Source organism: Watersipora subatra, chromosome 7 (genome assembly GCF_963576615.1).
Source record: "Watersipora subatra chromosome 7, tzWatSuba1.1, whole genome shotgun sequence".
NCBI classification, from domain to species: domain Eukaryota; kingdom Metazoa; phylum Bryozoa; class Gymnolaemata; order Cheilostomatida; family Watersiporidae; genus Watersipora; species Watersipora subatra.
Window position 1 is genome coordinate 36166335 of NC_088714.1, and position 26892 is coordinate 36193226.

The window sequence follows — 26892 nt, forward strand, 5'->3', positions numbered from 1 at the left end:
TTCAGACGTTGTATGTTCATCTGCTCTCTTTAAACTAGCAGGACTTAGTTCAGATGTTGTATGTTCATCTGCTCTCTATAAACTAGCAGGACTTAGCTCAGACGTTGTATGTTCATCTGCTCTCTATAAACTAGCAGGACTTAGTTCAGATGTTGTATGTTCATCTGCTCTCTTTAAACTAGCAGGACTTAGCTCAGATGTTGTATGTTCATCTGCTCTCTTTAAACTAGCAGGACGTAGCTCAGATGTTGTATGTTCATCTGCTCTCTTTAAACTAGCAGGACTTAGCTCAGATGTTGTATGTTCATCTGCTCTCTATAAACTAGCAGGACTTAGCTCAGATGTTGTATGTTCATCTGCTCTCTTCAAACTATCAGGACTTAGCCCAGATGTTGTATGTTCATCTGCTCTCTTTAAACTAGCAGGTCTTAGCTCAGATGTTGTATGTTCATCTGCTCTCTTTAAACTAGCAGGACTTAGCTCAGACGTTGTATGTTCACCTGCTCTCTTTAAACTAGCAGGACTTAGCTCAGATGTTGTATGTTCATCTGCTCTCTTTAAATTATCAAGACTTACATGTAGCTCCAACGTTGTATGTTCATCTGCTCTCTATAAACTATCAGGACTTATCTCAAACGTTGTATCTTCATCTGCTTTCTTTGCTTCTTACAATCTAAAATATTTTCTCTTTAAGCATAAGATTTAACATGTAGTATTTTATTTTTTGAATTAATGAAATCAAATAATTATAGTCTGATTGAAGCCATAACTGAGAGTTCAATATATAGTATAGTTGTAAAGATTGTATGAAGGCAGAAAATGTGACAAGTAGTTTTGCCAAAACATGATGCAAAACATTACTTTTAATAGAAGGCCAACCTACTTTATATAAACAATTATTGGACTTTCCGCATTGTAAGGCGAATTTGAAAGCCTAAAACTTTACAAAAAATCAACTGTGTGCCCTCTACTACAGTGCGCTCTGTGTGTGGATGGAGTTGTAAAATCTGTTGCGTGCCTTCAGTAAGTGCCATACGATACCCACTCAGCTGATCATTTCTTGATATAACAACAGAAACTCTTGCTTAGTATGCAGCAGCGGTACGCTGCTAATTGCTAATCGGTTGTTTAAAAAACCTAAAATGACATCATCGAGCGACACGCTTATTAGGCTCAGTTAACGCTGTGAGGCAATGGTGGGCAAGTTATGCCACCATATGACGGTTGAGTGTGGATGCATGGGCTAAGGAAAAGCCAACCTCTATTGCCAGAACTTTTGCGAAAGCCGTCGCCAATGTTGACCTGCAACCAGCTGGCGAGTCTGACTCGCCAGCTGTGGCCCAGTCAAATTTTTTATATTAACTTACCCAATAAAGTTATCTAAGTTTACTGTTTCACTTTTATTGCTGGTTGTACATATGCTTTAAAATGTGCTTTATAATATGGTGGGGTTTATATATTGATTAACCACAAAAATAGACAACGGAATTGAGAATGCCAAAACGTATGATACAAAAAAGGTACTATATATGTATGTACAAATCTATTTTAAATTGATTCCATTTTCTCTTTAAACTGTTATGTACTGTCGAAGTCCCAGGCAACATCTGTACTATGCCACCATCTAAGTTTTTTACTAGATTTTTAGACCCGGTCAGCACTGAAGGAAACATGTTACAAAAATGACATCGATATAGCAATATTCCTTGTTTGAAAAGTCCAATTTGCAATAAGTACTTTTTTTGGTAGCAAGATACAAAAATGGAAAAGTATATCATCTCCAAAAGAAGAGCCTTGACATTCTCTCTCCGTTCGGTCAGACAAAGACAGTACAATATCTCATTTTTACATTCGTACCAGTATCGAAAGGTACCAGTATCGCCGTATTCATAGTTTTGAAGGATAGCTTCTGCTGGAACAGTCACCTTTTTTACACACACACGCACGCACTTCTATGCAAGAATTGTTATTATTAATTCAACATATTCAGGATTTTTATTTTGTTTTCTCAGCTCGTATTAATTGTACCATTACCGAATTATATTTTATTGCAATCGTAGCAAAACAGATTTAATTTAGCTATTACTTGCTAAATATTTCACATTTACATCTACACCTTTGTATAGTTGGTTTTTAATATATATATGACCTGCGCAAAACATTTTCCTCCTGGTATAAATTTTGAAAGTTACAGTTGTTTGACAAAGTTTGAAAACCTCTACAGTTGTTATTTTCTCTCTTAATTTATTTAAACTACACACAACACTTTTCTCATATGTAGTTTGGAAGTTAGAACGGCAAATGTTGTTTTATGTTAAATACAAATTAATTTTTTGTCCAAAGACCTTTATTACCCAGGCAAAGCCGGGTTGTACAGCTAGTCTTTATACAAATGTCATAGCCTAGATCTTGCATCATGTATGTAAATAAAAGTATCTAAGCTAGAGGATCACACCTTCTACATTGCCATGTTTGATCCACTATTGAAAAGATCAAAACCTGTGAGTTTTACAGTCACGCACTGACCATGAAACCCCTCACTGCACTTAGGACTTGAGGAGACAAACTTAGACTGCAATTTTCCATAGTCATACGAGCATGATCTGCTGTTCCTCTTGTCCGAGTTGGGTTTCTCTTCTTTTCAACTGTCTGTTCCAGGCGTGATCACGCTTGAAAACACATAGTAGAACTTTTCTCCCTAAAAAAGTTCCATACCCTTTCTGAAGCTTGAAATGTTGTATCTATTGCATTTATTGTAAACCTGGCACCTGATTCTCCACGACAGCCATATAAATTCATTTTTAGTCTCAAAAGGTTTATATCAAGCTCATCATAGGAATGTTCAAAGCAAATTATGATTAGGCTGCCATGAAAAACAGTCACAAAATTGTGGCTTAGCGGCGGGAGAGTTCCACGATGGTGTGCCAAGCCAGACAAGCAATTGATACTAATATTGACGTGGTTTTTGCAGATACAAAAAATCCCAGTTACCAGTCACATGGCTAGTGAAAGTCATTGTTATTATTTACTTGATCAGTTTTCGACATTGTTTTACAAGGTGTAATGCCACATTAGTGAGTTTCAGACCTACAATAGTATATGCCTGAACCCCAACATAGCCCCACTTGACATTTCTCGAAACATACATGCACTGTACATACATATCTTTACAAGCCACATGCCATGCCCTTACACCTATCACTGAGCTATTTCCAGTTAGTCAAGTGATTATGATTTAGAGATACATTAAAAATGATAGTCCTCACCTGAAAGAGGCATTCAAAAGCAAACATCCATGTCTGAGCATAACCTATGATCCAATACCTTGGCAAACATACTGAACTTCATTTCTTCAAAATATTAAAAGCTTTTTGAATGGCTTCTCTGGTATCATACATTGTTATGAATATCGTTGCAACCTGCATACAATTAAAAAGCTTTCTTCATTGTTTAAGATGTCCAACTAGTGTGCTTGTATTAATATGTCAATTTTGGCACAATTACATCACAAAAAGGAGTGTTGCCACTTTTGTGACACAACATTTTGAAGTACACCTGTTTGCAAAAAGGCATATACAATATGACAATAAGTGTATAGGCCAGATATAAAATAACATAATTAATGCGCAAACGATGTGCAAATTTATTTATAACACGTGTATAAACAGTGGGCACAATATGGGCACACTATCAGGCTTCATAAATCTGCGCAGTCACAATCGAAAGCCTACCACCACAATCGGCCTGTTACAAAGTAAGCGATAATATTAACAAGGAAAAAGAGAGGTGGAGTTTGAGATGTGAATACTTCGTAATACCTGTAAAATAATTATGATAAATAGGCCTAATGAGCAATAAAAACACCCAGAAGAAACCAGTCCATCACAGAAGGAGAACACAAAGTTCAATAACAATTGTTGCTGAACTTGGTGTTCTCTTTCTGAAATAGACTAGTATGTATGCAAGCCATGCAAGGGCTTCTATACAGACTAGTGGTGCACTGGCTGCTGTTTAATCAACTCACAACAATGCTCCACTCAACAACTACTCACCTCAGCTCGGGCTGGCGGTGAAATGATTATATAATATATTACTCAACGATACACCACTTCAAGCCAACAATACACCGTCCAAACTTAACAATATACCACGCTTAATTAACAATAAAAATGATGCATTATGCAATCTACGCATTAGTTATGTATGATCATTATTTTCGCAATCCTTTCAGTACTTGCAGGTCGGACGAGAAAGAAATACGCGGGTTGTAGCGAGTCAGAGAGGAAAAACTTTTAGGACAAAAACGGGAAATTTTCTACCGTATACCGTAGCGCCCACGGGCTAACCGAATTCCAACACGCAAGGATTTTCGCCACGCACATACAAAACAAAAACAACATTTTGTTGTTTTTGTTTTGTATGTGCGCGGCGAAAATCCTTGAGTGCGTGACCCGGCTAGCCCGTAGTCCCGCCTTAAGACTTTTCAGATAAGAACTATATTTTGTCGAGTGAGCAGAACGTACCTGGAACGGATACTCTATTGAGTACTAATTAAAGAGAATCCTGAATGGATTTATTAGAATGTGGCAAACAGCCTTCATTTCTTCTCTATAACAAGTTGCTTATAGCCTACATACATCGAACGGTTGCCGTGAAAAATGGTAACAAATGCTATCACTCACTCAACTCATTTGTACTGTTAAGTATACAAGTTTATTTCTTTACGGCATATATAAAAATATATATTTGGGTCTATTTTGCAGTTGCTACTCATACTCCAATGAATTCTAGCAAATTAAGTACATATTTGAATTTTGTACTCGAACAAAGTAATAGAAAATTATTGGTATAATCCATGTATGTCCAACATTCACCTTGTTAGGGGCATACCTGCCAACTCTCACACATTGGGCGTGAGACTCACGCAATTGCCCCATGCCTCGCGCATCTCACTCCCGTGTCACGCAATTGTCCCTTTTACCCAAGCAAACCTGCTTTTTGCCCCAATCTTCAAGTAGTAATCATATACTTACTACTAATAAACAACTTTGTATAAACATATTTGTGGCATTCTCATCTATCAATAACCTCCACCTCCAGGACATGTAGTTTCTATATGGAGTTATATTATCTTTCGCTGTGGTGTTTTTATACGCTATGAAAATTTACCCCATTTATCAAATCCTCACATTTTCATTGCCTCCAAAATAGACTCTCACTCCTTTCCCCACTCCAGGGTTGGCAGGTCTGTTAGGGGGGATGTGGAGAAATTATGTTATGCATAACTAATCTGAATTCATGCACAACATCAGTGTTGAAATCGCTTGTCATATTATTCTACTTTGACTATGTTTAGTTTGTGCACTTCTGCACTAAACTAATTTAATTACCTATTACTGGTTCAGGTATAAGTAAAGGTGTTAAGCTGTTAGAAGCAATACTGATATTTACCAGCAAAATTTATTTCTTTATTATATAAGTCCAACAATTAAAATAAACAACTAACAAAATTCTGAACAATAATATGACAAGAGGTGATGACAAGAGGTGACAACAATAATGACAAGAGGTTAAACTTGCTAATAAAAGTTACACTCTTACTCGAACGGTGTTTGCTCGGTCTATACGGCTGTGAGTTTCGATAATCAGATGAGAGTCATGGCAGTCCTTATATGTAGAGGCTCAGTAGTTGAAATAGAGAGGTAAAAGAGGATCAGCTGATGATGGCGAAGGAGGCTCTATAGGTAGAGAAAGGGTAGAGGCTCCAGAGGCAGAGGAAAGAAAGATGAAGGCTCCAGAGGGTGGGGAGAGGCTCCTCAGCAGGCAGAAGAGCGAGGGTTCAAGGAGGCCCTCAGGAAGAGAGAGGGATGGAGATAGAGATGCTGAGTCATTGGAGCTGTCCTCTTTTGTAGATGACTGGCATGTGGGATGGCTAGCCTGTGGGTGTAGGTGGAGTGTTAAGGTTCAATGCTTTATGTTAGGAGTGTGAAAATATCTTGTTTGCGTAAGTATTCAGCTGGTACGCGTGATGTTGACATGTAGGGTGGAGCTGGTGACTTATTTCTGGTATCTAGGTCATGTTTGACAAGAGTGGCAGATCTGTATGTGACTCATTTGATTCGTCTCTAATGTTTCTCTGGTTGTTTTTTGGTGATGGTGGTTGGTAGGTTTAATTGCATTGACTTCCCTTTGGCATGTTCTCCATCTGGTGTTGACGCAATTTCTATGATTGATTATTCCAATTTTGAAGTTTCTAATTTGCTTTTGACATTTTCTAATTATTGAATCTTTTGATGACTTTGGGCGTCTTGCTGTTTGTACGTATGATATGCTTATCCTGTGGTCTGGCTGCATTCCCTATTGGTATGTTTTTTTTGCAGTATTTTCATACAACAACCTTAAAGGTTTACTTGCAACAAAATTCACATTACAGTACACATTACAGTCGCCTTGGTTCAGGTATGCACACTTCAGTTGCTTCACTTCAGGTATGCACACTTCAGCTGCTTCACTTCAGGTATGCACACTTCAGGTATGCACGCTTCAGTCGCTTCAAAAGCTTTAGTTTACTTTTTACCTAATCATTTATTAACACTTACCGTACTTTTAAAAGTTGACTAGCGACAAAATTCGCATTACAGCTGTTCGGTATCAAAAGATTCACCATGTCGTACTCTGTTGTGTGGTAGGTGCAAAATATGTGAAAATGTGATTACAAGCTTTTAAAAGCTCAAAAATGAACAGGTAATCGCCACCATCACGAAACCACCGTAGATTTGAATCAGTTTATTTCTCTGACGTACTCAAACATTGTGGTTATTGTTTTGACACATGATGCTATCACGTGAAATTAAAGGCCATTAAAAGGCTCAATGTAAAATGTTTCGTAACGCTAGTTTATGACAAACACTTTGGGTTCTATAGGGAAGCACTGTCAAATATAGATGCTGCTACTTTACAGTTTCGTTTCAGCCTTGTTTAATCATCTAGTCGTAATCTGATCATGTGACCCATATTTCCTGCCAAATGGCGCGAACAATTTCTGCAGCATTTTTCGTCTATCACAGGTGACCAACAGGCTCTTCATGTTTAGCAGAGGATGATATGCACTCCTTTGAGCTAAGGTTAAAAAGTTAAAACAAATTTTCACAGTAGGTTTTCAGATATTTGTGCTCAAAATGACAGCATTACAATGAGGAGGATGAAATAGACCCATAAAGACAATAGACATTGTTTTATTAAATGCGTGAAATATATTTGTGAAAATATTTCGACGAATGAGGTTGCATGAAAGTGTAAACAGAAGCCATCGTGTTCAACTACGTCCCATTTGAGCTGTTTTGAAAAGGGATTTCAATCTACGACGTTTTCGTGATGGCTACAGTTAACTGTTTGTTTTTGAGCTTTTAAGAGCTTGTAATCACATTTTCACATATTTTGCATCTACAACACAGCAGAGTAAGATGTGGTGAATCTTTTGATACTAAATAACTGTAATGTGAATTTTGTTGCAAGTCAACCTTCAAGATGATAAGCATCGTCTTAGCAAAATACAAGCAAAAATATTAGAGTGAATCAAATTAATTCCTTGGCATTGATGGCTATTTTGATTTTAAATGGAGTTTGCCCTGGTTAGGGGCGGACAATTCGAACTTCGGTAATCGGGTTCTTTTCCCAGTGATGATCTAATATTATTGTCTTATGAGCCTACTTTAAAGATTCAGTAGCAATGATCAAATAATATGACCACAATTATGATCAAGACAACTTTAATTATTAGTAAACACCGTAAGAATATAAAGGTTATCTTGCCACTAGTGTCCTAATCACCAAATATTTATTAAAATACAGTACAGAATTAGGTTAACACAGATAGCAGATACTGAGTCACAGTATAAAGTAAATGCGCACATCCTGTCGACAAGAAACTGTTTAGACCCTACTCGACTGCCAAACTCTTCACCAATATATCCCAATCCTAATAACAACAAATCAGACCTAGCTTTTGTGAGACTTTCTTAAGAAAGCTAGCCTTATTTCAAAAGCAGGCTGCTGCAGGGGCAGTGTAACCAACCAGTGGTTGTGGGCTCACGGCTAGCAATCTACAAAACCGAATCTCATTGACTCGCTAAATCCAGAAATTCATACATACAGCACAACATACATGCATATGAAACTCATACATACATCACAACACACATGCATATGAAATTCATACATGCATCACAACATACATGCATATGAAATTCATACATACATCACAACATACATGCATATGAAATTCATACATATATCACAACATACATGCATATGAAAAGTTAGTTTTTCTTATTTTCAATACTTGCATAGGACTTCACTTCACCGTACCCACGACGAGGAAGCCCATACACAAAGTAGAGGTCGTTGGTTTGATTCGCAAAATTTATGAAAACCCAGATGACAAGTTTAAGGTGCTTACTGGTAAGTTAATTTGAAGCCGTCCATCAAATTATTGATTTTATGACCGGGAGATATTTAGGTGGTACTAATTGTTAACTTGTGAGCTTACCAATGGTATAAGCGTTCTTACATTAAGCTGAATTTCCTGTGAAGTTAATTTTTGGGGAATAGCCATAGAAGGGCTGGCAGCTACCGATTCTATTACTAATTTTAAACCTGGTAGGGTTCAATTCATATTGTACCGACCTTTACTAGAACTCAGGTAGTAGTTTGTTTGCTAGATATTTTATAACAATATGCTGTCCGTTCAAGAGTTTGGTGGTACCTCAGTATTGGCTGTTCAAGATTACAATAGCATCACAAGATGTTGGCTGTTAAGAATTGGTGTGATATAGTGAGTGGAGTGTCTATTCAGGACCATTCATACCTGCTGTTAAATTACTATAATTCTATCTATGACTAGAATACTTACATGAAAATCTTCTTTAGTTTATACTTCAGGTTTTTAAACTTCAATGAGGTCAAAATTCATTTTCTGTTGGATCTCTTTTAACATTCTGCATCACTATTCATGATATTTAAATATATATCCCACAAAAAGAGTACTATCTATCTATATATATTATATATATGTATATATATTTCTCAAAGTATATATGTGCGTCCCTTCAGCTATAGCTATTATTAGAATAGCTGTAGCTGGACAACGCTGACGCAACATCATGGCGTACTGTCATTAAAAGCCTATCGCTTATTAAGCGCCTGTAGCTTACTGGAATTCTCCATTGGCAATATGCCAGGCTAATAGTAAGTGGTGGGCAACTCTCATTACTTCTCATTGTTTATAAGTTGATTTTTAATACTATTTTCCATTGGCGATGTGTCAGACTAATAGCAAGTGGTAGGCAACTCTCATTACTTCTCATTGTTTATTAGCTGACTTTTAATACCCGGGCAATGCCGGGAGGCATAGCTAGTTTGTAATAATGACAAATCCCTCTACTCATCAAAAGATTTTTAATAGAACATTCTCAAAACTCCACAATAGTTTACAAGTGCAAGATGCGAAGCTTGCTTAGTTGGTTTAAATTGATGTTTTAATGTGTTATGAATTATAAATAAGTTTTGCTCTATTCTCTGCATTTCATGAATTAGTAAAACTTGGTATACACGAACAAAAAGATAGCTTTCTTGTCACTGGTATTCTACCACATTCACCGTATCTGAGATTTGCATAGTGCCCATTGTAAATTTTAGGAAATTGTTTTTGTTATTCAGTGGATGATGGATCAGGCTGCATACAGTGCATGTGTTCGACTAGCATCATTCGCAGGTCACATCAGAATTGTCATTGTAAGTAAGGGTGTCTGTAGGTGAGCCAACTGTTGACAGGTTTGCTCTGATTGTCTCATTAGTGACTCACCAGAGTATACCAAATCAATGTTTGAACATCTTTAACTTTCTAGTTGACATGTCAATTTTTTGGTTTTTGAGAACCTTTGTCACTACTTCAACATGATTATTGATCAAGTCCGCGTTAACTATTTGCTCTTTTGTTTATTTATTTTTGTTTTAGTTTCTAAACCTGGCTGTCAGTGCACCTCTTTTAGTACTTCTCGGTTCACTCACGTATAAGAACCTATTTGCAGCTGAAGATTTTGGAAAGCTGCTCAACGCTTTAGACAAGTCTCTGCAACAGCCACTTCCAATGATTGGTCACATGATCAAAATCCGAGGAATAATCACTCTAACAAAAAATACTGAGGACCATATGACAAAACAGATCAAGGTTTTGGAGTATGGTGAGGACTTGCTCATATCTATAAAATATCTATACAATAACCTTGACATTCAAAGTTATTCTCTTCCAATATTTTTTTTCTATATTGGAGCAAATATTCTCAAAAACATGCACCGAATTTTATATAATTTGTTGCACAACCTACAAACAACAATGATTACTTCAACTACTGTAATTACATATAACATTAAGTATATGAATTAGACCTATATCAAACTTTGTAAAACAACTAAATGTAATAATACTAAAATGTATGCTAGAACATAAATTCATATACGATAAAAAAGGTTTTTGCTGCAACGGTACCTTTTTGGAACAGACAGGTAACCGGATGCTTAGCCCTAGCAATACTATAGATGGGTGGTTTGTAGGTGTAGTTGGTGATAGGGATATGGGGCTAAGGGAAATAATTAAATATTTGGTAAAAATAAATGTTTTGACAATGGCGCATATAATTTGTCATGATTTTTGGTTGTGATGATTTTTGAAGCACGAAGTCCACGAATAAGATTTTGATAGCATTTTGATAACTCAATCAGCATAAAACTTTACATCATCTGGTGCCATCAGAACAAGTTTTCAAAGGTCTTGTCGAATGAGCTTGCACTGTTTTTCAGTCCTTTTCTCCTCGTAGCATGCGTAACAACTTCAGCATGCCAGAAGAGTTATTTATCCCTATGATTATTACTATTATTATAGGCATCATTATCATTACCATTAGAAATAAAATGATCACTGTCTCTTGTACTATTACTCCATAAAGCATCATGCGAGGTTCGATTTGTAAAGCCTCGGTAGCTGCGTCTGACAAGGTAGCTGCGTCTGACAAGGTAGCTGTGTCTGACACGGCTAGTCACTGCAAAGAAGAAATGGCAATAAAAATTTAACATTTTGGCAAAGTAAAACTCAAGTATAAACATGTTTTTCATTGGCTCAATGTAGCCAGCAGATTGTTTCCTTTCGTTTAAGTACAGATATGATAGGCTAATTAATTAACTACTCCTCATCAGAAATGACAGAAGATACATATAAGCCTACTAAAAGTTCTCTAAAAGTCTAAAACCATACGTCATGGTTCTTGACCTTGCGCAAATACTATGAGTTGAACGAGTTAAATTAAAAAAGTTTTTATATAGTTTTTGTATTTGACATTTGTTATGTTGTATATTTAATTGTAATGTCTAGTCTCTCCCTTTTCATTCGTTTCAGGTTGACTTTGATTTGCATCACTTTCGGTTTCCTCATCACCATAGTTACTACACAGCTTTCTTTAAGGACAGCGTTTGCTTCTTCCTTTTTCTATTACTTTTACTATTTCCAGAACTAATCTTTTAGCATCCATTAGTTAAAAATAGTGAAGAAGGTAAGAAGCAATGCTTAATTTGTTGAAACACCGTAGAGCCTTTGAGCTATATGAAAGAGAACTGCGTACACATGTATGTACGTACATACACACATACATATTGATTTGCAAAACTTTCCATGTCATATGTTAGCAATTACTTTTGATATTGGAAAAAGTCCCTTTTCGAATTTTAGATCCCAATTTGAAATTTTCTGTGTTAAGATGTGAGTGAGTTGGTTTGACTATACGGATGTTTGTTTCTTCATTTTTCTCTAATCTCTTCAGGTTTAGCATAATTTATATCAGACTAGCTGCATTACCCGTGTTCGGGAACAGATTTACGTAAAGCAATAGTTTTATTGAGAGGTGTCTTTCATACTGTAAAACAACTCCTAATATGCAATCTACTGACATTTTTGTGCTGATCTGACTGCATACACATATAAAGTTGTACATGGCAATAATGTTGGAGAGACCAATGGAAATATGCAATATGTTTTACAGCTAGTCTACAATGCATCAGTCTCGAACCACTCAAATCGGAATTGTCCTAATTTTGTACACAGAACTGATAATGAAATTGACATTGCTAGGCAAACTGACGTTCTTCAAACTGGCAGTATTGAAAAGTTTTACATATTTTAAGAAATTTTAGAAAATATTTTGCTATTGCACTGCTAAGCTATAGCTTAGCAGTGCAATAGCAAAATATATCGCCAGCATTTCTTGAATTGAGACTTCTACATGCTTAAAACACTAATCATGATTCACCAGTTCTTCGTCTATAGCCTGTGTTTTGACATGGTATATACAAACTGTGCAGCAGTAATGTGGTTGTTGATAAAATTTATTATCAATAAAATCTACTATATAAACTACATATATGGCCTCTCGCCTTTCCAACGTAAGGCATTACATCCGGAGCATTTTTGGGCAAAAAAATTCAACCCTATACTGTGTTGCAGGACTGTAGTCAAGTGCGAAGTTGTCTGTCCATACACGGCACCTGGTAGCAGATGCTGTAGTTAGTGCATCTCGCTGTTGTCGCCGTTTCATCTGCTCTGAAAATTCAGCTCGCCGAGCAGCTGTTGTAGCTAGTGCATCATGTTCTTGTCGCCGCTGCATCTGCTCGGAGGTTTCTGCACGCCTGGCCGATGTAGCGGCTGCTCTGAGCCGTTTGAGTTGCTGCTGGGGTCGGTTCAGTAGTCTCTGCACATCTAGCAGCTGCAGCATCTATTCTGGCCTGTTCTCGATGTACTTGTGTTTGTTCGGCGGTTTCTGCTCTTCTAGCAGCTGCAGTAACAGTTCCGTTTCGTTGTGGGCGTAGCTGTGTTTGCTCTGCAGTTTCTGCTCATCTTGCTGCTGCTTTGCGAATTCGATCTCTTTCTCCATGGGAATCAATCTGTTCTTGCGTTTGGGCGGTAGGCTTTTTGGAAGGCATTGTACTGCTTCAAGCATTTCTAAAATTGAATGAGATGGTGTGCTGTTTTGTAATATACGCTGCTCACGTTCTTCTCACCGTCGCCTATCACCAGGCTCAGAGTGCCCGTGCAAGTTCTGTAGTAGCTGTAGTTCTGTAGTACTTGTAGCTGAAAAAAAATGTAAAAGTAACTCAGCTGTGGAAGGAAATGAACATGTTTATTATCACAAACTGTGGCAAATCCAACGTTTTCAACCCTTTCACTGAAGTAGACTCACTCATGCGTTTTCTATGGTCGACCGCCATAGACACATTTTTGCGACTTTTCCAGCGATAGCTAGTAACTGAATTTTATTATTCGTTGATAACATAACCACAAATTTTAAGACTTGTATGGAGTGACAGTATTGTCCAAAGATTTCTCTATAAAATTAGCCTAAAATTTAATTTTAAATCTTTGTTTGAGAATTTCCAACTAAACCACTTCGGGTGCATGCACCGCTATAGCGGCTTCGAGTATATTCTTCTCAAGTTCATCAGCCAGTTTTTAGGCTTTGCATAGTTGCATTACTCATCCATCTATATTTAGAGCCTGCTTACAGTTACACTCTATCTACAAAGCTAAGCATGATCTTCAGACATGTTTGCAGACATTAGACTGGTCAAACAGCTATGGTCAAATGAAAGAATTTCGAGTAATTTGCGTTCAAAGTTCAACATCTCGATCAGTTAGTAACAACGCGTAGTAGCTAGTAGTTGATGCGTATAGGCTTCAATTCAGCGATAGAAATGGCAGACTTCCAGTAGAGTGGTGACGAAGATAAGCTAACAGCTATGGAAGACACTGTAGATTGCATTGTATACACAGTATAATGTTTTAATTGTTTGTTATTATACATACTTTTATACATTTTCATGCTACCCTTATTAGTCAAAAATGTTCGTAGAACACAAATTTTAATAAAACCGCTATTTCATGCTACTTTCAATATTTATTATTTTTAATTTTTGCAATAAAGATAATACGATCAGATACAGAATTTTCTCTGTGCTCCAAAAAGTATAGGTGTTCTATGTAAAAATGTGAGTGCTTCTACGGTTAAAATGACTTTTGTTGACCCATGTCATAATCTGTAGAGCATCATGATTTAATTGTACCTGAACACGAAATGGGATTATGCAATTGTACCCGAAGTGGTTAAAAACAACCATTTTTGTGTAAGTTTTGAAAATGCCACCGAGTTAGAAAACAATTACTTATGTTGATGACATAGCCGATTCAGATTTGTGTGATTACACATATAATTAAAATAGCAATAGCAGTAATAGCAATAACATAGTAAATAGCAATAACATACAACAACACTAACCTTTTCGATGTAGAAATTTAGTAGGTAAAACGCAGTAGCAGTACCCGTGCAAGTTCTGTAGTAGCTGTAGTACTCGTAGCTGGAAAAAAATAAAAGTAACTCAGAAGGAAGTGAACATGTGTACTATCACAAACAGTGGCAAATCCAACGTTTTCAATCTTTTCACTGAAGTAGACTCATTTATGCGTTTTCTATGGTCGACCGCCGTAGACACATTTTGCAATTTTACCAGCAATTGCTAGTAACTGAATTTTATTATTCTTCGATAACATAACCAACGATCTTGAGGACTTTTATGGTAGTGACAGTGTTGTTTTAAGATTTCTCTATAAAATTAGCCTAAAGTTTAATATTTTAATCTTTGGAGATTTCCAACTTAAAAACGAACATTTTTGTGTAAGTCGATTAAAGGCGTTCGAGTTAGAAAACAAATAGTTACTCATGTTGATGACATTATAGCCGATTCAGATTTTTGTGATTACACAGATAAAACAAACGTTATAGATGGAGTTTGAAATTGAAAAAAATATCATGAAGCATTATCGGAAAAATGGCTGGCAGTAGGCCAACAGCTAAATTTGTACATGGACGCAAGTGAAAGGGTTATGTATTGAAAGTGTGGCAATTCATAGACAATACAACATTGAATAAGAAACATTTACCTTTTCAATGTGGAAATTTAGTAGGTGAGAATTGCGTTTTTCCAGTGGCCGCAAGAAACAGACGTTTACCGTAAGTCCTCATGCTCAAGCCGCGCGGCTTGTGCTCAAAACCAGATGACTCACGAAAGAAAAAATAATCCTTCAACAAGCCGCGTATGCCCATAGACCACGGCTAATGACTGAGGTTTTGTCGTTGACCCCTTCAGGAGCGAGAGTGTTGAGAAGAGTTTTGCTATACCCCCCATCCTCTTGAATTAGAAAACAGGCTACATCCGTACCCGTGAAAAGAATTTTCTTTTACTTCCAAGTTCGAATTAAAATTCCTAAACCCTTGTATCAAGAACTTACTTGCCATGTCTCAGCTAGATTTGTATTGCACTGTTAGAGGCTTAGTTTATGGAAAGATGCGGTCAGGAAAGAAACGTTTTAATGACCTATGACTGTGGTGAGTTAAACATTAGCGATAAATTCTTCGTTAGTCTAGAGTATTCCTAAACATGACCTTGAAAATAAACGAGTAGCTTGCCGAAATCCCGTACATAAAAGTGTATCATGGCTGCGATTCTATGGTTATAGCGCGAAACTGAGCAGAGACCGCATTTATCGAGAAGCCGCCCTAAGCCTCACGTAAGTTTTAAATACTTGGCTTTAGCCGTGGCCTATGACTTTGAACCAGTAGCCGCGCCCAACGACAAGCCGCGCGGTTTGAGCATAAGGACTTACGGTACGCGACCTTCTCGGTACACATTGGCAGTAAATATTAATTGCGTGTAAATTACTACGCGCTAACCGGATATGACGTGTTGTGTAGAAACGATGATTAGGTTATGTATAATAGAGACGTGTATTAACCGGATATTCCCGTTAATGCGCCCTAGATACCTAGTAGCGGCTAATAGTCCGAAAAGTACGGTACTCTATAAAGCGGACAGACAGATAGATAGACAGACAACGATTGCCGTTTATATAGTAGATCAGTTCTTTTATAAGTTTAAAGGTTGACTTGCAACAAAATTCACATTACAGTTATTTGATATCAAAAGATTCACCATGTCTTACTCTGTTGTGTTGTAGCTGCAAAATATGTGGAAATGTGATTACAAGCTCTCAAAAGCTTAAAAACGAACAGTTAATCGCAACCACACGAGACCGCCGTAGTTTGTATTCTCTTTCCAAAACGGTTTAAATGTGACGTAGTTGTGGTAGATGGTTTCTGTTTACACTTTCATGCAGCTGTATTCGTCGAAATATTTTCACAAATATACTTAACGCATTCAATAAAACATGTCTATTGTTTTTATGCATCTGTTTTATCGTCATTGTAATGCTGTCACTTTTAGCAGTGAAATCTTATAACTTACCGTAAAAATTCATTTAATTTTTTAACCTTACCTCGAAGGAGTACAAATCATTGTCTGATAATCATGGCGAGCCTGTTGGTCACCTGTGATAATTGAAAAGGGCTGCAAAAATTATTTTCGAAGTATTGGGTCACATGATCAGATTACTACTTGATGATTAATTCAAGCCGAAAAAAAAACTGTAAAGTAGCGAGCATCTATATTTGATACGGGGTCTTCGGTAAAACCTGAAGTGTTTGTCATAAACTAGTGCTACGATAAGTTTTATGTTGAGCTTTTTATTGGCTTTTCAATTCACGTGAGGACATCACGTGACAAGGCAATAATCAACTGTAATGTCTACGTCAGAGAAATAAAGAGATTCCAATCTACGGTGGCTTTTCGTTTTTGAGCTTTTAAGAGCTTGTAATCACATTTCAACATATTTGGCACCTACAACACAACAGAGTAAAACATGGTGAATCTTTTGATACCAAATAACTGTAATGTGAATTTTGTTGCATGTCAACTTTTAAAGTTTTTATGAAGACTTGTTCAAAACTTCAAATAGTTGTGGATTTCCAATGTGTAGCTCTTAAAAATATGAAACGGTGCAAGCTTTTGTATTTTGCTATCTGAATCGTTTAGACAGCCAGCTACATGTATGAAATGACAAATTGTCTGCAATTGAAAATATCCATATGTAAAGTGTAGGGCATGGGGCCAAGTTTAATTTCTCTCGGCGTAAACCAGATGATACATATTTGTTGTTTATTCTTCATCGCTTCCTTAAAGGTATCAACATGAATCCTAACTCATTTGTTGATTGGATGGTAGAGGTATCAGATGTATGGAATAATATAATCTCTGTGGGTGGCAGCGATGAGCTGTTTAATGACAGACAACCTTATCTTTGGCAGCCGGCAAAAATAACACTGGAAACAACAGAGCAGGTAATGATCGCTAGGAATTTAGTGTTCTACTAAAATAAGGTACGCTTTCATAACTATGAATATGAACAAATCATTTATGTAAAATGATTTTCTATGGCCTGCTACATATATACATGTAAACCTTGACATAAAAAGAAATTTATTTTTTTCATATGTTTTATTCTTTCGCTACCAAATTGTTTTTTTAACGGGACCCAATTAAATAGTCGAAAAACCCAACAATATTTGACAGTGGCAAACATAAGTTTTTATAACATTTTCTCTCCACAGTCTATGCAAAAGTTTTTGATAGCAAATTAATTAGCATAACATTTTACATCAATTGATGCCATAGAAATATGTCCAGACACTTTTTATCTTTATGCTACTACCATGGGTAACCATTTGAGTTATGAACTGAGTCATGTTTTGAGTCATATTCTGAGCATGTTCTTCCTGTCTTCTCCTCAGTTGATTGAACATTGTTGTTATATACCGTACTGCGTATGTACTGTGTTATGTACTGCATACAAGTAACAGTAATAAGTTCACATACATGTAGATAAGCAATAAAGTACTTTTTTCGTTGCTTCCTATCCATAGATGCATATGTTATGTATTTTGACACAATAAAAACAGTAAGTAAAACAACATATTAAAACATAATGATCGCCATTAGCATGAAAAGAATATTTCAAACTCATGATATCACTCACCTGTTGTCATCACATTTCACTAACAAAAATTGTGACAATTCTGATTCAGGTAGAAAATATTGCCTTGTTTGTGTTATGAATCCGCTTTTACTACAACACCTTCTCTCAGAGCAGACAGTGTTGGAATAGACAGTACCCTGATAGCAAGCCTAGAGGCATTTGTACTATTTTCATATTATTAGGAATTATATCATATACTAACTGTGCTACCCGACGTTGCCCGGGTAATAGAAAAGCCTTTTGGGACAGAAAATTGATTTGTATTTAACATATAACAACATTTGCCATTCTAACTTTTAAACTTCATTTCATGAGAAAAGTGTTTTGTCTTATAAACAATGAGAAGTAGTGAGAGTTGCTTGCTATTAGCCCGGCACATTGCCAATGGAAAATTCCAGTAAGCTAGTTAATAATGCCGGTAGGCTTGACGTTGTGTCACACCGTTGTTGTCCAGCTACGCTACTCTAATAATAGCTATTAGAACAGCTGAGCTGGACAACAATACAGACTCAAAGTCATGGATTACCCTCATTGGAAGCCTAACCTTGTTAATTAGATTAGTGGAGTTTTCCATTGGCAATATGCCAGGCTACTAGCTTAAACGGTACAGTTGTTTGACAGTTTTAAAACCTTTACAGTTGTTTTTATTTTTCTCTTAATTTATTTCAACCACACTACACACTTCTCTCATGATATGTACTTTGAAAGTTATTATGGCGAATTTTGTTATATGTTAAATACAAATCAATTTTCTGTTCAAAGACTCTTCTATTACACGGGCAATGCCGGGTGGTACAGCTAGTATTACCTATGTATATTTCTCAGTCTGTCGAAATCCCGCTGTAGATCTTTACATCTTGGAATTAATATTCCGCACCAAAGAATATTCATCTCAGACCAAGCCATTCACCAGTCTTACGCCTAGCCCACGAGACTACGGAAGTCGATTTGATAGCCTGCCAATATAAGTCACTATATCAGAGCAATACCTAACTGCTTTATATCAGTGTCGTATAGTTTCACAGAGTCTCGTCACCGAAAACCGGAAACAAAAACGCTCGTTTCCAAACAAACCCGATCGGCATACTGATCTCTAATGGAATTTTTTTACTTTGCTATCAATACTTCACTTTTTTGCAAAGAAAGAGATCGTGGATTTAGACCTGTACAATACCATTTAAATAAGCAAAAATTTTGCTTTCTAATCATATACAAGAAGTGTGGTTTCCGACCATTTTAATCTGATTAATACCTGTCTAAACAAGAACAGGCGCCAAAATAATTTGCAAGGCACATTCGATCTTTTGCCTCGTAGACGCGATTGCGGTTTGTCTATCAAAATGGTAAATTGCTGGGCAGTTAAGTGCACAAACCGATCTGAAGCTGGTTTGCAGTTTTTTCAGTTCCCTCAAGACAGTTCATTAAAAAAAATATGGGTTCAAAATGTCAGTAGGTTGGACGCAAGCAGCAACCCAAGAGCCCCTAAACTTCTAGAGCCAGGCAACGCAACTGTAATCTGTGAGGTGAGTCTCCCTTTTCGTAATAATAAAAACAATAATAATTCTGATTTTTTTCTACTACTTTTTTTTTGGAACAGTAATGACATTTAGCTAGTTGGTGTTTTAGGCTAGAGGGAGATTAAAGAAAGAAATGAGTTAAGTATCATTGATTTGGGTCAATTGTAGATTAAAAACAAGTCTTTATCACCACCACTATGATCATGACATGGATCACATCAATATATGTTTCAAGAAGAAAATCAAGCAGCAGCCTTAGGCCTGCAATCATACTGCTTGTACATGTACTTACTGGCCTGATTTTATGTGTGTACCGAAAATTATATGATATACATGTATTATGTATGATATATGTTTGATAAATATTTAACAGAAACATTTTGAAGAGCATTGGTTTACTCTGACTAAGATTGAGAAGAGACGTTTGAAACCCGGAGCTATCCCTACTGTATTTGCTCACAAAAGACCACACCCTCAGACAGAGAGAGCCAAGAGGCACAAGGCCATAGAAGGCCGACACCAAAGCAGTAGCAGCCATGCATCTCATTCAGTTGCTTTACCCACGACTAGCTGCCTTGATTTTCATGAGTCTGGCAGTGTTGGACAGTTTGGTGAGACTTGGTGGAATTTTAATCAAATTTCATGTTACATTTTAACCTGTTACAAAGATTTCCTCATATTGACTACAATTTATTGGCATACTCTATTTTTTCACATGCAGCCAATTCAGCAAAGTGGTACGTATTTTAAGTGTGTAACTGCTGTGTGTGGTAGATAGCGGCATATGGTATTGCTAATGTAGTATTGCACGTGATTCATCTGTTTCAGTAATAGATTTCTGCTACCATCACAATTAACACTAATATGGGTTGTGCCTTACTGCATCCTAATATGCATGGAATGGCTAACATATCACCAAACAGCTAACATTTTTACTATTGTGTGTCTGGTTGAAGAAATACTAACAAAATGATGCTAACAAAATACTAACAGCTGTGACATTTTTGTCATTCAACCTTTCATCTACTTTAAACATCACCCTTAGATACGAGGGTGAGAAGCACAGGACAGCGTGAAAGCTGAGTAATTGAATATTTTAAGTTGTTTTAAAGAAGCTTAATGTCTATTCCTCAATGTTCATTTTCCTTTCTAGGTTTACTCCGTGATACCGGTGATTCGGAGGTCGACCAACTCAAACGCAAGGTTATTGACCTTCAAAAAAGACTCAATCAGGTAATTACATGTATATACACTATATATACATACTGCCGTTTTTCTGTAAAGAATAACATTTTTGTCCAATTGTTACAGTGGGTGGTGTTTTTGCACATTGAATCATTCATGTATTTCTGTAATATGTGTCTTAAAATACTTCCGTTTGCTTGGGTTGTGTTCATAATTTTGTTGTTTTAAGCACAGAAAGAGAAAAGGGCGGGTGAAGCCAAGCTTAGACAGCACGAGATGCAGATGCGCATGTTATTTAACAAGGACCAGCTATCGGCATTATCTCGACAAAGCACTCGTGGTCTTGCTTGGGAGCACTAAAAAGTCTTTAAAGCTACGCTTTGCATGTGGAACAACGGGCTACACAGAATTGTTAACCATGGCATTTCCTCTTCCTTCCATACGAACTCTACAACAGCGTGCGCAACATATAAACTTTTCTCCCGGTGTGCTGCGCTCAGTGTTTGAATATTTGAGCCCAAAGGTATATATATATATATATGTTATGTTTTCTAGACAAGTCTTGATCCAGCAAAAAAATCATAAATAAGTTGCAAAAGTTTTGTTTATTGTGAACATATGAAACTGTTGGCGTTCGCTCCTATTTCATGTTTGTTAAAATGTACCCAGTTGTCAGAGATCGATTTTATAAAGTCCAAAGATGTATATATATTAAGATAATTTATACATTAGATCTTACAGTGATTATTGTATGCTACTTTAGGTTGCTTCTATGAGAGATGTTGACAAGCTCTGTTGTCTCACCTTTGATGAGATGGAACTGAAGAAAGCTGTAGAGTATGACCCTAGCAGCAAGAAAGTATTGGGCCAGATAACACTGCCAGGCCATCAAGGGGAGGCAAATCATAGATTGGTCTTCATGCTGGGTGGTAAGAGCATGTCTTCTGATTGATAAAGAATAGTGGTTTAGTTCATAGATGTAAAGGAGACAGTAGCTAGCTTTGTAACTACACATTGGGATCAAGCTTTTTTATTGGATAGATTTTTGGTTTTCCCTGTTGTCGGCATATTGTTTTCGGCCCTGTTGTTTATATACATGATTTTCATGGCTTTCTTAGAGTCCAAGGGTTGTTTAGAACTAAACAGTGATAGGCAATACATCATTTATTTGTATTTAGCTTGATTCAATTTATCCTTCAATTTCATTATTATCACAAATTCAAACTATACCCATTTATTCTTTCACATTTACATATGGGTGATTTTTGCAGGCATAGCCAAAAGATGGAAGCAGGTGGTCGGGTATCATTTTACTGGTCGCTCAATGTCAGCTTTGAGCTTAAAGATCACCATAATAGATATCATTGCCAAGGCGAAAGCACTCGGGCTGAATGTCATAGCAATCACCTCAGACATGGGTCCTGGTAACCGGAGTATGGGGAGACAGTTTGGAGTCACCAGCAAAATTAACACTCTAGTTACATCCGCGGTAATTGAAGGCAGAGCTACTGAGTTCATAGCTGATGTGCCGCATGTCATCAAAAACCTTGCCAACGCTTTTCTCAATCACAGGACAATAACTCTCTCTGCTACCACAGTCAACAAACATCATCTGCCTGCGAATACAGTAGAGATAGGTCACGTCGAGGACCTCGTTAGATTCCAGGAAAATAAAGATCTTAAACTGACACCATACCTTAAGTTAGGCGATCTGACTAACAACGCTCACTTTAGAACGATGAATGTTGGCAAGGCACTGCACATATTTAGTAACTCAGTCGGTGCAGGCCTACAGTATTTCGTGGAGAAGGAGGGACGACCTGTGTCATACCTGACCACAGCTTGGTTTGTCAAAGCCGTTGACAAATGGTTTGATCTGATGAGCAGCCGCCATCCTGTAATGGCTCTCTCCGCGAATAACCCTGCGATGTATACTGCTGCACTTGCATTTCTTGAGATCTTGTGCGAAGAGTTGGCGTCATCAGTTAACTCTTAGCTTAAAGCGTCTGTTGAGGAGCAGAACTGAAGAGCGCCTTCTAAGCCGAATATTCTTTTCATTACTCGCTCTGTTTATATTTTCTTATGCTTAATATTTTTCAGCTTAATATATTGTCAAAATATTAGTAGTATCCAACTGCTCACTTGAAACCAGTGTTGCGAATGCAGCATTAACAGAATTCCAAATTTTACTGCACTATTATTTTGTTTTTGTGGTTTGTCACTGCTACATAAATTATATTTTTATTTAGTCCCGTGCAGATGATCTTAATATCTGTAACTTGATATTAAGATCATCTGCTCCTTTGATCCTAATAACAAAGGCATATATTGCCCGAGCCTGGTTTTTGCATATGTATTGCGATACTATATGTATATACAATATGTTTTGCTTAATTGATCTTCAGCTGATAGTACCTTGGTGTTTGTGAGACGGAGAATTGAAGGAAATGTATCCGCAAGCATTATTCAAATGAATATTGCTTGTGGATACATTTCCTTCAAGTTTAATATATTCAAATGAATATTGCTGCCAGCCACTATGTCATATCTGATTAGTCGCGGTATCCATGGTTTTTACACAAAAATTAAAACGTGATTCCTTTAGAAACCCAAACAGAAACTGGTTGCCGATACAAAATCTATCAGTACTCGAGCTATAAATCAATTTAGGTAAGATGTTTTTTTAATTTAGGCATTGAAAGGGTTAGTTTCTTAAATAGAAAAAAATTATCAATAGCTTCTTGTAGGGAGTTTTGTCCTCTTTCAAATGGTTTATAATGCAGCCATCAATTTTAGAGCGACTGCCCATGGGAGTGATTTTTTGTGGTTAATGTTGCGGCCTCTCCATTATAACTTATATAAAAATAGTGGGCGGGGCTGGTTTGTTTGGAATCGTATACGCTTCTGTTGATCACGGGACTCTGTGAAACTATACGGCTCTGCTTTACGTATGACACGGGTCATAGCATAACGTCACGAGAAGCTGTTCGCTCACATTATTAAACTGGCTAATAGCAAAACTCTCACTACTTCTCATTGTTTATAAGACAAAAAACTTTTCTCATGATATGTAGGTTGAAAGTTAGAATAGCAAATGTTGTAACATGATAAATACAAATCAATTTTCTGTCCAAATACTCTTCTATTACACAGGCAACGCCGGGTGGCACAGCTGGTATAGATATATAATGTGGTTCTACTGCTCGAGATGTAGTAACCCTAGAAACCATGACAGTATAATTCACAAGTAATTATTATGTGATGATTACATACCCTACAGGATGAAAATATTCGTTGGTTATAAAAATTCGCGGTTTCGCAAACAGTCAATTCCGCGAATTATTAAATTCCGTGAATAATTAGTTCTATTTTTAATCACAAGGGAGAATAACTACTGCATCAAATTAAAAGCTAGCTGCTAGGCTAGTATCTTGGCTGGTCATGTCTGAGTCCAGTGGCAAGGGAACTTGAACGACTGAGGACTTGAACGACTGGAGACTTGAACGACTGGAGACTTGAATGACTGGAGACTTGAACGACTGGAGACTTGAACGACTGGAGACTTGAACGACTGGAGACTTGAACAACTGGAGACATGAACAACTGAAGGTGCACAGAACAGTTCAAGGTTGAATGCCATTTCTGTCAGCACCAGTGATCTTTTTGGGAATTCAACTCGGCTACTAGACGACTGCTCCTCGCAGTCAGGTGTCAGTCAGTTACTGAAAGTCTTGCAAATATTATGTTCCCTTAGCTTTTACTCCAACATTTGTTTATGACTCAGTCAATTTTTTGTAACCTCAAATACGAGGGTAAAAAGGCTATGTTGTTTTTAAGATTCCAGTCTGTATCATCGTCTGATGGAGCTATAGAGTTGCCTTTTTTTTAATTTACGCTTCAATTTCATTTATGTTTCGTTGTAGGAGTTTTGTTCTCTTGCCACTGTCATTGAAGAGTATTTCTTACAACAAACAACCAAATGTGAGCCTATATGTCGAAGTTCTCTCACACAAGTTTGCCAAGAAGCAGCTCAATCTCTCTCACAGAATGAGCTTTGTGAGAATCTTCAATCTGATTATTGCTTATGGGAGAAGTTTTTATCATGTCTCGTTAAGTACGGCTATGTGTATGGAGACGGTTCAGACAACCATGTATTGTCGGTATGTCACACTCGGCTACTCATGTCAGTAGAGGGTGCGGTTAGAAAACTAAGATATGAGCAGGCTGTCATTAGTAACGTAACTAAAAGGTTTCGCTGCAATGAAAAGACAGTAATTCGTGTATTAAATCATTTGGAACAAGAAAGTCGGATATATTCTTTTCTTAGTGATAAAGGTAAACATATTTATCAGGTTTTGTAAAGGTTTTATGAGTGCAAACTTTGAGCACTGTATTTAGACTTATTTATTGTTTTATTGACAAAGAGTCAACTCGATGGCTATTTGGTTGAATAATTCAGTTTTGTAATTAATATTGTTTTTTTGTTGCAATTGGTCATATGACATGTCAGATGACATGCCAGATGACATGCCATGACCGGAGGATAGTCACCAAGGGAATTGTTATTTGAAATATATACAATGCTTGCAAATGCGCGTTCTGTTGTTACAATGTGTTGTACGGGGAAAATTTAGCTTCCTCGGTATTTATCATATTAAAACACTGAGTTGTTAAACATTCATAGAGTATCAGCAAGCAAAGACAATTCAATGTAATGGGTATAAAGCAAAAAGTGATTTATACTCTGTCAGCTAAATAGTGTCTGTAATACTCTGTCATGTTTAGTGGCTAGAAAGAAGAAAATGATAAAAGGGATGGAGTGTATGGCCATACTGCAACCGATACAAAAACTGCAACCGATACAAAAACTGCAACCGATACAAAAACTTTTAAATTGGGCATATCTCGATTGCAGCAATCAAATTTCGCAAGTAGTTTCCCGTGGTTCAAAATCAAGCCCAAAGTAATTTGTTGAGAAAGTAATGGGGTACAATCGCTTAACAATATACCGGAAATGGCAGGTACGATGTGTATATTATAAACATCATTCTAGGTATTTCCCGTCCTATTGCTCAATGATTTCACTTTGTTATTTTCTGGATATCATTAACAATATTACTTGTCCAATCAAATGGAAGCACCGACTATGCTTGGTTACACAAAATATAACATAGCATAACTGAAGCCATCCAGACAAGCTTTAGGGCTTTGTTCACTTTTTCTCAACTCCTTTTCTTAACTGGAGCTATTGATGTCAGCAAGTGTGTTTGTCATATGGCTAGCGCTTAAGAGGCAGAATAAGAGTATTAGGGTATAGCGAGTAGGCCTATAAATAAAAATCGTCCCAATTCAACTGGTAATGTATATTGGTGAGACAAAGGACCCCACCAGAAAACACGTACAGGCAAAAAGAAGTGTACAGCGAAGAAACTTATGAAGTTTATATAGCCGGTAAACGTTTTGGTCTTAATTTCAAAAATACCACATTACATGTAGTTCTTATTTTGTAAACATTTCAAAGCATATTATGCATAGAATTTACTAAGCGTAACTGAAAGAAAACCTCATAGTCTCAGATTTTGATGATTTTTAATATGTTGTTGCCCATGTTGAAAAATGCTCAAATTCCAAATTTTGATCTTTTAGGGTCATCGGTTCAGGTGCTAGCGCATCTGAACATGCTGATCCGCATCGTGATCGGCATAGCGCATCTATCTGACTTTAGACTCATATAAATTCAAGATTATACAAGTTAGAGGTCTAGATTATTTTTGTGCCCACACAATTTCTATATTTATCCATATACACTTTCACGACTGGTTGATGAAAAATGTATGCTACAAGGATACAAAGTTGGGAAGACTGATGACCAATGTGTTACCAGCAACACCTTAACACCTCAACACCTCAACCTGGACAATATCTGGCCAGTAGATATGATGGTCGGTGGTATATGGGGATGGCAATTGGCTTTGATCGATAGAACAATGATGTTAATGTGAGATTCATGCACAAAGGCTCAACAAACAGTTTCACATGGCCAAAGTGAGATGACATCTGCTGGGTACCACAAGAGCATGTTCTATTAGCTGCGGCGCCGCCATCTACCACCACCTCGGGCGAAACATATGCATTTGAAGCTACAACAATGGATAACATTGAGGA

General features: G+C 36.9%; 1 protein-coding gene across 3 annotated transcripts; it reads left to right on the plus strand.

The window, feature by feature from the left end:
- Positions 1–4483: 4483 nt before the first annotated feature.
- LOC137400207 (uncharacterized) lies at positions 4484–25312 on the plus strand. 3 transcript variants are annotated; one of them, XM_068086531.1, is made up of 6 exons: positions 4484–4661; positions 8350–8460; positions 9718–9792; positions 10089–10241; positions 17173–17330; positions 24651–25312. In XM_068086531.1, the coding sequence occupies exons 1-6, from the start codon at positions 4568–4570 to the stop codon at positions 25086–25088; spliced, it is 1029 nt and encodes a 342-aa protein (XP_067942632.1). In that variant the 5' UTR covers positions 4484–4567; the 3' UTR covers positions 25089–25312. The 3 variants fall into 3 exon arrangements, with proteins under 3 accessions (XP_067942632.1, XP_067942634.1, XP_067942633.1); XM_068086533.1 differs by lacking the exon at positions 17173–17330; XM_068086532.1 differs by lacking the exons at positions 8350–8460; positions 9718–9792.
- Positions 25313–26892: the final 1580 nt, after the last annotated feature.